The sequence below is a fragment of the Lynx rufus genome, unplaced genomic scaffold (assembly GCF_022079265.1).
Source record: "Lynx rufus isolate CCGP_SWC_20201006 ecotype Redwood Valley unplaced genomic scaffold, mLynRuf1.p SCAF_8, whole genome shotgun sequence".
Classification (NCBI taxonomy): domain Eukaryota; kingdom Metazoa; phylum Chordata; class Mammalia; order Carnivora; family Felidae; genus Lynx; species Lynx rufus.
In genome coordinates, this window is record NW_025814896.1 from 100,450,070 (window position 1) to 100,460,376 (window position 10,307).

The following is a 10,307-nucleotide window of genomic DNA, read 5'->3' on the forward strand; positions in this document are numbered from 1 at the left end:
TTTGATCTGCTGACCTTGTCCCATAGAGAGTCCCCTTCATGAGGGAGGTTGCCCCCTGCAATACGGTCCAAATGTGGAACAAAGGTCAAATGGGGAGTGGAGGTTAGGGAGGAGACCCCTGTCCCTGACCCAGACCTGGATTGTTTCTTTGTTTTTGTTCTCTCAGTTTTTCCTACTGTACCACATGGGCTCCCTGTTAAGCCACCCCAGTGATTTTTCATAGCTTCTTAAAGTGTCTTTGGCCTGTAGGTCCCAGGAGTCATCTGGTCTTCCTCTCTGAAGCTTGTGGCCAGCTCAACCCTGGGGTTCTCTCCCCAGTGTCCCTAGCCCCATGGCCTCCAAAGATGTAAGCACGTGACCTTCACTTCTTTGTGCCAACAGCCAGGACATCACCAAAATAATAAACAGGCAAGTTACAGTGCCCTAGAAAAGTCTTACATTCATGATCCTCATCTGTGTTTCCTCAGTCCCTGGTTTAAACAAAGTCAGACGCCAGGCCCTTCTTTTTGCCCCAACACTTCTCAGATATTAATGTTCTAAAATTCACTCAAGTAACAGAACACCTGAAAGTCATGGGCTCCTTAAGGAAGGCGTGCTTACCGCTGTGTCTAATTCCCTTACAGGAACGGAGGGTAAGGATTCAGGCCTAGATGAGATACAGGATTGCCCGGTGGTTAGTGCACAGGCAAAGCTTGGGTTGAATCTCACCTCCAATACTTACTAATTGTCAACCTTGGGAAAGCCACCCAATTTCTCAAAACCTCTGAGCTATGTGGACTGAACTGTACCCCTTCTTCATTCATCTATTGAAGCCCTGGCCCCCAGTGTGGCTATATTTGAAGACAGGATCTTTAGGGAGGTAATTAAAGTTAAATGAGGTCATAAGGGTAGAGCCCTGATTCAATAAGACTGGTGTCCTTATAAGAAGAGATCAGAGATAGCTCTCTCTATGCACGCAGAGAGCATAGGCCAGAAGTTGTCTGTGTGCAAGGCAGGAAGAGAACTCTCATCAGAAACCAACTCTGGGGGCGCCTGAGTGGCTCAGTTGGTTGAGCGGCTGACTTTGGCTCAGGTCAGGATCTCAGTTTGTAGGTTTGAGCCCTGTGTCAGGCTCTGTGCTGACAGCTCAGAGGCTGGAGCCTGCTTTGGATTCTGTGCCTCGCTCTCTCTCTGCCCCTCCCCCACTTGTGCTCTGTCTCTGTCTCTCTCACTCTCTCAAAAATAAATAAACATTAAAAATTTTAAAAAAAGAAAAAAGAAACCAACTCTGATGGCACACTGATCTTGGGCATTTAGCTTCCAGAACAGTGACAAAATAAATTTCTCTAGTTCAAGCCACCTCATCTGTGGTATTCTGTGATGGCAGCCTGATCTAATACACTCAGTTTCCTCTTCTGAAAAACAGGGATTAAACTAGCATTTGCATCATGAGGCTATTGTAAGAATCCAATAGGAAATACACATGCCTGCTTATTCAGTTTTCCTATAACATCTTTAGCACCTAAATAGTGCCTGGCAGATAATGGATGTTCAATAAATACTTATTCAGTGAATAAATACATCCATCCATAAAGGAAGCTGTCATACTAAATACATATGCATATTTCTGAGTTTTTCATTAACCTCTACTTCTGTGATCATTGATGACCAGTCACCAGGAAAGGACAGCAAGCATAAAGCATTTAAGAAAAGTGCAAGGCTGGTCTCTCATTTTCAACTGGATCTGCCCATTAATGTCATATCTTCTGTGAGGTGGGAAAGGCCAGTCTGGATGATCCTTTGATGAGCTTCTGGGAGGAGGACGCATTGATCAGGGAGCTGCAGTAGGCCTCTGAGCCCTGGTCTAGCCTTGTGAGCCTGAGGCCCCGGGGCAGAGGAGAGAGCCCTTCCTCCTGTGGAGCAGAAGGGCTGGAGACTGGGGACCACAGCACGGGAAGGCAAAGTGGGGGAGGTTATGGGAGCCTCTGGGGCAACTTGGTCTGGGGTTAGAGGACACAGCAGGCCCACCTTCCAGGTGCTTGTGAGATGCAAATGATGAGAACAATAGGGCCTCTGTCCCCAGGCCATTTGTGGCAGAACCTCTGCTCAAGGGAGGCATTGCTGCTTCTGCTGGGCCATGGTGAGAGTTAGTTCTGGGGCAGCCCGAGGTGCACAGACCTGCCCACCCCTTGGGGCCCAGGAATCTTCCCAGGGAGAGGCATCCCAGCTGCACTGATTACCCCCTTATGCCCCTCTCTCTTTGCAGGACAAGCTCAGGGGGAGCAAGCCCCGGTGAGTACTCAGCTCCGCTCTTTCCTCTGCCTCCTCTCTGATCTCTACCTCGCTGCCCCTTTCCTGGGCACGGCCCTACCTGCCCAGTAAGACCATTCATGTACTTCTACCCCGCTGTGAGCTCTAGGGCTCCCCCACTACCAGCTTCACTGGGGCACCAACTCATCCAGCTGTGTACCCACCGGGCACTGGCTCTGCCCCCGGGACTATTCTTCCTGCTGTCCTGATCCCAGGCCGGTGCCACACAACTCCAGGGGGCGCCATTCACATAGTCATGGATGTGAATGTCCTGGGAATTGTGCAGTGTCTGGCTGACACAAACTCAAGGGCCTCTTGGGCAGAGTTGACTAGAGTCTGATTGCAGGTTGGGGCCACCCCTTCCATCTCCCAGATGTGGAGGTAAGTGACAGTGGGCAAGAGGGGCCCCCTGCAAGGAGAATGGGGTCCCCTTCAAGTACAGTCTCTTCTGAATGGCTCCAGACCTCTCCTGCCCGTTGTAGTCCAGCACTACTAAGTCACCGGGGCCTAGCCTTTCCATCTGTCTTGCTCAGAATTTGGGGTGCATGGGGTAGGGGATTATCATAGCTGGAACTTAGCTGGGAGGCCCCCTTATTTTCAAAACGCCTACCTCACTGGCCCTGCTGCAGTGTTGGAAAGGTTGGTCATGAATGGTTCCTTTGAGTTGAGTGAATCACTGAGGCCCTACTGTAAAAGTGCAGATGGTTTATTATATTGGGGACAGAGAGTAAGTCATTGTGGGGTGGGGGTGGGGGGTGCTGGGAGATAAGGCCAGTCTCATCAGTCCCCTGTCCAGATTCCCCAGCTTGGAAAAAAGATGTCCCCAGCCCATGTCCTCTGCCTGCCTCTGGGACCTGGAGACACACAGTAAGTATAGCTGCTGAGACTAGAGGGGAGGGAGGTGGGACGCAGCAGCTACCACTGGTCCTGCTCCTCTTCTAGCCCTTCCAGAAAGCCCAGGAGGAGGAGGAAGAGGAGGAAGATAAATATGAGCTGCCCCCCTGTGAGGCTCTACCCCTCAGTCTTGTCCCTGCCCACCTTCCTGGCACCGAGGAGGACTCTTTGTACTTGGGTAGGGGTTGGGAAGGTGAGGAAGGGAGTTGGGTGGTCAGGCAGGACAGAGGGTCCCCACAAGAAAAGAGGGTGCAGACCTTGCCTCTTCTCCCTTTGTATGTGCTGGGCCACGGAAGGGGGGTTGGGGGTGAGGCCTCAGCTGGCAGTTGCTGAAGCCTCTGGGCTAGGCAGAGAGAGAGGATGGAGGAGAGGAGGAGGCAGGGGGGAGAAAGGCAGGAGGGAGAGTGGGAAGGGGAGAGCCTGGAGGGGCACTGTAACCAAGGCAACGGTGGGAAAGCAGGAGGCCCCACAGGGTCCCTGGGGCCTCCTCTGAGATCCCGCGCACTTCTCGAGCCAGGGTAGGGATGCCAGGAGAGCCGGGGCTGCCGCTGGCATCCCACCCCCAGGACTCCTTGACTCGGTGGGGGTAGGAAAACTGGCTGCCTCCAGTTGCCATGGAGATGGGGCTATGGGGAAGCCAGTGAGGGGGAGGGGGAGGAGGAAATAAAGGCTAGGTAGGGGGTGGGAGGAAAACAGGAACCTGTGTGGGAGGAACCCACGCACCCACAATACTTGGGGCCTTTTCCAGATCACCCTGGCCCCCCGGGCCCATGCAAGTCACCGCCACCGCCACCGCGACCCCAGCCCCAGCCCACAACGGTGAATAACACCCCCTCAAGTGCCTCCTTCCCCCGCCCCCCCACCTCACCCCAGGCTACCATTCCCAGTGAGTAAATCTAAGAGGCAACTCATCCGCAAGATTCCCCCACATCTGCATTCTAGAAGTCCCTGAAAAATTAGATGTGTCAGAAGCAGAGCCCTGTTACCAGCGGCTGCTCCCTTCCCCTCCCCCTTCCCGGTCATTCCCCCCACCCCCACCAGTCAGCGTCCAGGGACTCACCCTTCCGGTGGAGCTGGGAGGGCTGGAAGGCCAGGCTGCCCCTCCCTGGACCCTGGAGCCTGAGGACCCCTCCCTGCCTAGAGAGTGAAGAAATCCCTCACTTGGCTGCCATCACGGCCAGCTGGAAAGGCCCACTGGGCTTGAGAAAAGCGTATGGGCTTGGAAGTTACCACTTTCATCATATATTTTATTGGAATAAAAAGAAAAAAAAAACAGGGAGAGATTCACAACAAAGAGCACAAAGCAGAGGCAAAGAGTTACCTCTGTACATTAGTTCTTGTACTGCAGTGGTTTTAAGGCCGCGCAGATATACTTAACCCCACTGCATCCCACCCCACCATGTTGCCCTTCCCATGCCCCAGTTCCTCTCCCTTCTCCCACCCCTAACCCTGCTCTCCCTCCCGCCCATTGTGCCCACAGCTGAAGGCAATACTGAGCCTGCAGGAGGCCAGGAAGCAGGGACAGCCCTTTGGGAAGCAAGGTAATGAGGACTTCCTCTCTCTTTTAGAGGCCCACCCACTCCCTACCCTGAGATGGGGCGTCCTGGCCCCCTCAGGGCAGACTACGGTTCGGGTTACTTGGGCTCATGCTTTGCCTGGTCACTGCACTCCTCCAGCTGTTCCTCATTTTTACCTGAGGAAAAATTCCCCATCCCCGCTAAGGCTGGCAGTTCAGGAGGACCCTAAGGTCTGGAGACCAGAAATGCTTTGGCTGAGATCACAAAAAAGCAGAGTCCCCGACTTCCAGGTCCTGTTCTGCACCTGCTGTGCTTTCTGGGTCCGGCAGGGGACACTCCGGGATGAAGAGATCTGAGGGCAGCTTCCCCTGCCTGGGGGACCCTCACTATTGAAACACATCTGAGTGTCATGTCCCTGTCGAAGTGGCTCTTTGGCCACCGGTCTCTGATCCCATCCATGTCATTATTGCTACCACTGTCCAGAGACTTTGCCTGTGATAAGTGCCCTGAGGCCTGTGAACCCAGAACCCTGGGATATCAGGACAGTGAGGGACCTCAGTCAGCACATTTTTGTCTGAAGATGGCCCAAGAAGGGCAGTCTCCTGCCTAAGGTCAAACAGCTAACTTGAGGCACGTTCACGTTTACTGTGCTCAGTGGTTGGTAAACCTTCGTGACCTTGAGGGTGGTTTTGACTTGGGGAACAGCCCAAAGTCATTTGGAGCAAGCCTGGCAAATCATTTGGGAGGTCAAGCCCGGCAACACCACCGGGGGGTGTGAAGCAAGGCGATCGGAGCTTAGGGTGGCTTTCTCCTGGAGCTTCAAAGCTGACTCTGAGAATCCCTTCAGATGAGTTCCAAAGATACTCCATCCTTCCAGCCTAAGTTTCACTGAATTCTTTTCTCCCTGTGCTCATGACTGGTGGTTTCTCCTTTACCTCCAGAGTTGGCTACACCGGCCAGAATGGTGAGTGACCTCTCTCTCAGTCCCCACTCATCCTCTAGGGTTCTGGCTAGGAAGTTGGCAAAGTTGGGGTAGGGGGCCTTGGGAGGGCCAGGAAATAGCCCTAAAACCAAGGGAAAAGGTCCAGAGCAGAGTCGCTCCTGTTTGCCACAGGCCCCTGACAAGGTGTAAGCTAGCTGTCGTATGCCGTCCAAGGCTACTGGGGAAGCCTGGCCTCTGGGCTCCTCCTGGACACCCACATTCTATGAGAGCTGGGGCCTATAGTCACCTCTGAAGGGGAAGGTGCTCGTGGGTGCCCCCTCCCAGGCAAAGGAGCAACTTTAATCATTCTAGCTAGCTCTCAGAAAGAGGTCCAGCTTGTGGTGGGGGGGGGGGAGATGTCCATAGCCCCCCCACCCCAAGTGATGGCTTAACCCTCCCTCCCATTTGCTGGTCAAACTCTTAGGTGCCAAGCCCTCCAAAGATATCTGATGAGAACATCTACCTGGAATGTGAGCCCAGTCCAGGTGAACACCTCCCTCTACCCCAGATCCATCTTGCCTGAGGCCCTCAGCTGCTCACAACAGGACACATTCTGGCTCTGTCTTCTTCCCTTGTCTTCCCCACTACCCCACCAATACACATTTGCTTTTGGACACCCACATGGACACCCACGCTTCGGCCTTTGGTCCAGGTTGACCCCTACTGTGCATACTAGAGGGGGAACCCCCTTAAAGCAAGGGTTGCATGGGCTTCCCCACTGGTTGGAAGGACTCCCTGAGAGCCCGGGCTGCTGAGAGACAGCAGGCCTGCAGGCATCTGCACCCCTCCCTGGTCGGTGTGGATTTCCTTGCCTGATACCCAGTCTCCAGCCCAGCCTGCTTTCACTGTTTTAGTCCTGGCCTTGACTCGAACTCTGAGCTCTCAAGTCCTGATGCCCCCAGACCCTCTTCCAAGGACATCAGTGGTGCCCAGGTGAGTGCCCACCAGGGATGTGTGTGTGTACATGAGAGATGGCCAACTCAAGCTTCCCCAGCTCTGACCCTGGGATCTCTGGGTTCACTGGGTTCTTTCCCTTAAGATAAAATCCTGAGCCACTGGGGCTGAGCGCCCCAGCTCAGAGCCACTTTCTTCCCCAACTTGTTCCCCACAGGTCCACCGTAGCCCCCCAGGAAGCTTGGAATGTAAGAGGCTAGTAGCCAGGGGAGAAGTAACCTGGGGCGGGGAGCTCAGGGAGGGACTACAGGCCCAGGGGGTGGGCCTACAGGACCGAGACTTTCTGACCAGCCCTCCTGTGTCCCAGGGAGCAGCGAACGACACTTCTAAAGGTGAGTAGAGGCGTCTTCAGTGTGAACCCCAGGCAGTCCTTCCAGGGCCCATCTTTCCAGCCTCTCATGCCCCACTTGGCTGTGGGAGTCCTCACAGCTCTGACTTCAGCTGGGAGCAGGCCTGAGGGGATCCCACTGTGCATTTGCCAGGGTCTGCACCAAAGCAGGAAGCTCCTAGCCCGTATCTCAAGATCATCCCTCATTTGGAGGTCACTCGTGGCCTAGCTGGTAGGTCCTACCAGAGCCCAAGACCTGCAGAGGAGGGATGAAGCACCGGGTGCTCTGCTTGGGGCTTCAGGCCTATGTGCACCACCCTCTAACCTCGCCCACCTCTTCAGCTGGGCCCAAAGCCTTCTTTGCCTAATCCCCAACCAGCCTCAGCTCTACAATCTGCTTCTTCCAGCAGGAAGGAGATCCTCTCTTTCCTGCATAGCACCCACCCGGAGCACCTCAGCTGCTGAGGTGAGAAGGGGCAGGGAGAAGGCTCTGGAGGAGGCCTGCAGGGCCTCTTGGGGGCAGGTGGGGTGGGTGCGGCTCACCATTGCGAGGATCACGTTTTGAACATGTGTGTGCAGCACCCTGCTGGGCACCACACACAGACACATCTCTGTTCTGCTTGTGCAGACTCAGTCTAGGGAACTGAGAGGTGAACACGACCGCAGGGCAGGGTTCTCTGTTCCCCAGCCCCTCTCCACTGTTGTGGCACATCTGTGAATGGCTGCTTGTGTGTGTATACAGGACAGCAGCCTTCTGGGTCAGCCTTGGTACTCAGGGAACTGTGACCGCCATGCTGTTGAGAGTGCCCTGCTCCAATTCCAAAAGGTGGGCAACTGCAGCCCCCCTGGGCTTTCTCGGAAACCCTTCTGCTCACCAGCTGTGGCTGGCTGAGCAGGTGGGGATGGGAGGGCGAGGGGGGTGCTGGCCATTTGCGGGCCAGGGCTGCAGGCAGACAGTTGGGAGACGAGGTTGATGGATGGGTTCTCCTCCACAGGATGGGGCCTACACTGTGCGCCCCAGCTCAGAGCCTCATGGCTCACAGCCCCTTACCCTGGCGGTGCTTCTCCACGGCCGGGTCTTCAACATTCCCATCCGGCGGCTGGATGGTGGGAGCCACTATGCCCTGGGCCGGGAGGGCAAGAACCACGAGGAGGTGGGTGCTGGAGGAGGATGGGGGCTACAAAGCAAGGAGGGCACAGCACAGTCACATGCTGGGCCCTGCCAGGAGCATTTGCCCAGGGGAAAACCCACATCTTGCATTTTTTTTCTGGATTGGGTGGAAATGAGAGTGGCCAGCGACTTGAATTCCTTCCCAGAGGTCTGCCTTCCTCTGGGGGAGGCACCCCTCTTGTAGGGCTCCATCTGCCCAAGGCCCGGTGGGGGGCATTGGGCCTGCCATGAACCCGGTTAGGAGGAGGGCAGGGCCCGGGTAGTCCAGGTTCCTGCCCATCCCAAGGATTTAACTTTGTGCCTGGCACTTGCGGAGGCTTACGTGCTGGAGGACCTGGGCAGAGGCATGGCCCCAAAGTTATTTCTACCCGGCCTGGGAAATATGAGCCTGGCTAACAACATGCCCATGGGTGCAGTTGCAAGAAAGTTGTGCAGGGCCTGGAACCGGGCAGCAGAACGGCAGTGGTGCTTCATGGGGCAAACAAGAAGGAAAGTATTTAGAAAAATGTCAACAAACCCCCTCCCCAGATCCCCTCAGTTCCTTCAGGAAGTTTCTCCCAGCATGAGGCTCAGGGGACTCACTGATGCCCCTCATTCCTGTCCAGCTGTTCTCCTCCGTGGCTGCCATGGTCCGGCACTACACACAGCACCCGCTGCCCCTTGTGGACAGACACAGCGGTAGCCGTCAGCTCACCTGCCTGCTCTTCCCCACCAAGCCCTGACGCCATGGCGGACTGTACACAGCCACCTCTGGCCCCGTAGTTTGCTCCTTGCCGGGGCCATCCTGGGCTGTCTCCCTCTTGCCTCTCCCAAGTCCCCACCCTTCCAGACCCTCCCCACCCCCTTGCCCCAGTCCCTGCAGGCCTGGATGAGAGGCTTTGGGAAAGGTTGCCCAGAGGCAGCAAGAGCCCCTGAGACCCCACCCCATGTTCACCTGGAGCCTGGCACTGCCCTGCCCTGCTGCATCTCCAAGGATTGGAAGCAGGCATCACGCAGCGTCCCCATTCCCAGCCCCCAGGCATGGCTGTGTCTGCACCGTTTACTAGAGCCTCCCAAGCTGCTTTGGATGAAAGCCTCCCCAGGGAAGCTGAGCCTCAGGGAAACAGCCCGGGGTACTGCTAGGACACAAAGAGAATCCTTTCACATTCTTTCGCGGACTTAACACAGGGCTGGCATCTTTGCTTACACGGTACATGGTCCGCTTTCAATAAATATTTGTTGAGTGAATTCTTGAATCTGCTGAGTGAAGCAGAGGCAGCCTCTGCGAGGCCTCCATGAGGTTTCAAGGTTCTCAAGTGTCCCAGGGCACAGACTGGGACTGGGAGTGATGGAGCCGTGGTGGCCAGGCCAGGGCAAGAAGGGCCAGCCCCGTTTCTGCCCGATTGGGTCTTTTGCCCTTAGCCGGTCAGTGGAGGCCAGCCCGGGGTGGCTGATTTTTGTTTTATTTTGTTTGTGGAGGTCAGAGTGGAGAAGGGGTAGGAAACGCTTGGCGCTGTCTCTGCCGCCCCATTAAATGATGAGCACGGACTTAGTTAAGTACTTGACCACCACTATTTGCCGTATCGTGTTCCCCCAGGGAGGAATGAGTCTGACTCGGTGTTGTCTAGAGTAGGGGAAACAGGAGTACCCCAGGAAGCAAATGGGTAATTGACATGCCAGTGCTAAGATCAAAAGCTACGGAAAGCCCAAGGGTGGAGTTCAGAGAAGGCAAGAGGCCGAGTGCAAAACCGCCTGCGTGCCGGGCGGGAAGGTCGGCCGCCGCTCAGGGACCCTGGAGGGTCCGAGAATGACGCGCGGCCGGCAGGCGGGCGGGGCGGCGGCAGCGCTGGGCTGGGGGCGCCGCCGGGCCCTGGCGCAGCGCCCGGAACACCCCGTGCCGGAAGCGCCATGTGACCGTGACTGCGCAGAAGCTGTGAGCGCCGCGAAACAAAGGGCGTCTCTAAGGCCGCCTGGCGCTCAGGCTGGCACGGAGGGCCGGACCTCTTACCCCCCGGCCGGGCCCCCGGACCCTGGCGGGCAGGGAGGCCCCGGATCGCGCCCAGACCCTGGCGGGAGCGCGGGGAGATGGCAGAGGAGTGCCCCGGGGCACCGTGAGATGCAAGTGCGATATCGGGGCCAAGGTCGTGGGGCGTTGGCGGTTTTCTCCGTCACTGCCGGCTCTGACAGATTACC

General features: G+C 56.2%; 1 protein-coding gene across 1 annotated transcript; it reads left to right on the top strand.

Moving 5' to 3' along the window:
* Positions 1 to 331: 331 nt before the first annotated feature.
* On the top strand, positions 332 to 9,032 carry SH2D6 (SH2 domain containing 6). Its single transcript, XM_047069197.1, has 17 exons — positions 332 to 346; positions 624 to 632; positions 2,246 to 2,271; positions 2,636 to 2,670; positions 3,086 to 3,156; positions 3,241 to 3,361; positions 3,932 to 4,002; positions 4,664 to 4,724; positions 5,642 to 5,664; positions 6,107 to 6,167; positions 6,537 to 6,615; positions 6,794 to 6,824; positions 6,944 to 6,968; positions 7,372 to 7,430; positions 7,707 to 7,790; positions 7,960 to 8,118; positions 8,741 to 9,032. The coding sequence occupies exons 1-17, from the start codon at positions 332 to 334 to the stop codon at positions 8,855 to 8,857; spliced, it is 1,047 nt and encodes a 348-aa protein (XP_046925153.1). The 3' UTR covers positions 8,858 to 9,032.
* Positions 9,033 to 10,307: the final 1,275 nt, after the last annotated feature.

Coding starts and splice junctions, on each gene's coding strand:
- SH2D6 (XM_047069197.1), top strand. Junction 3,362..3,931: donor GGAGGACTCTTTGTACTTGG/GTAGGGGTTGGG, acceptor GGCCTTTTCCAG/ATCACCCTGGCCCCCCGGGC. Junction 7,431..7,706: donor GGAGCACCTCAGCTGCTGAG/GTGAGAAGGGGC, acceptor GTGTGTATACAG/GACAGCAGCCTTCTGGGTCA.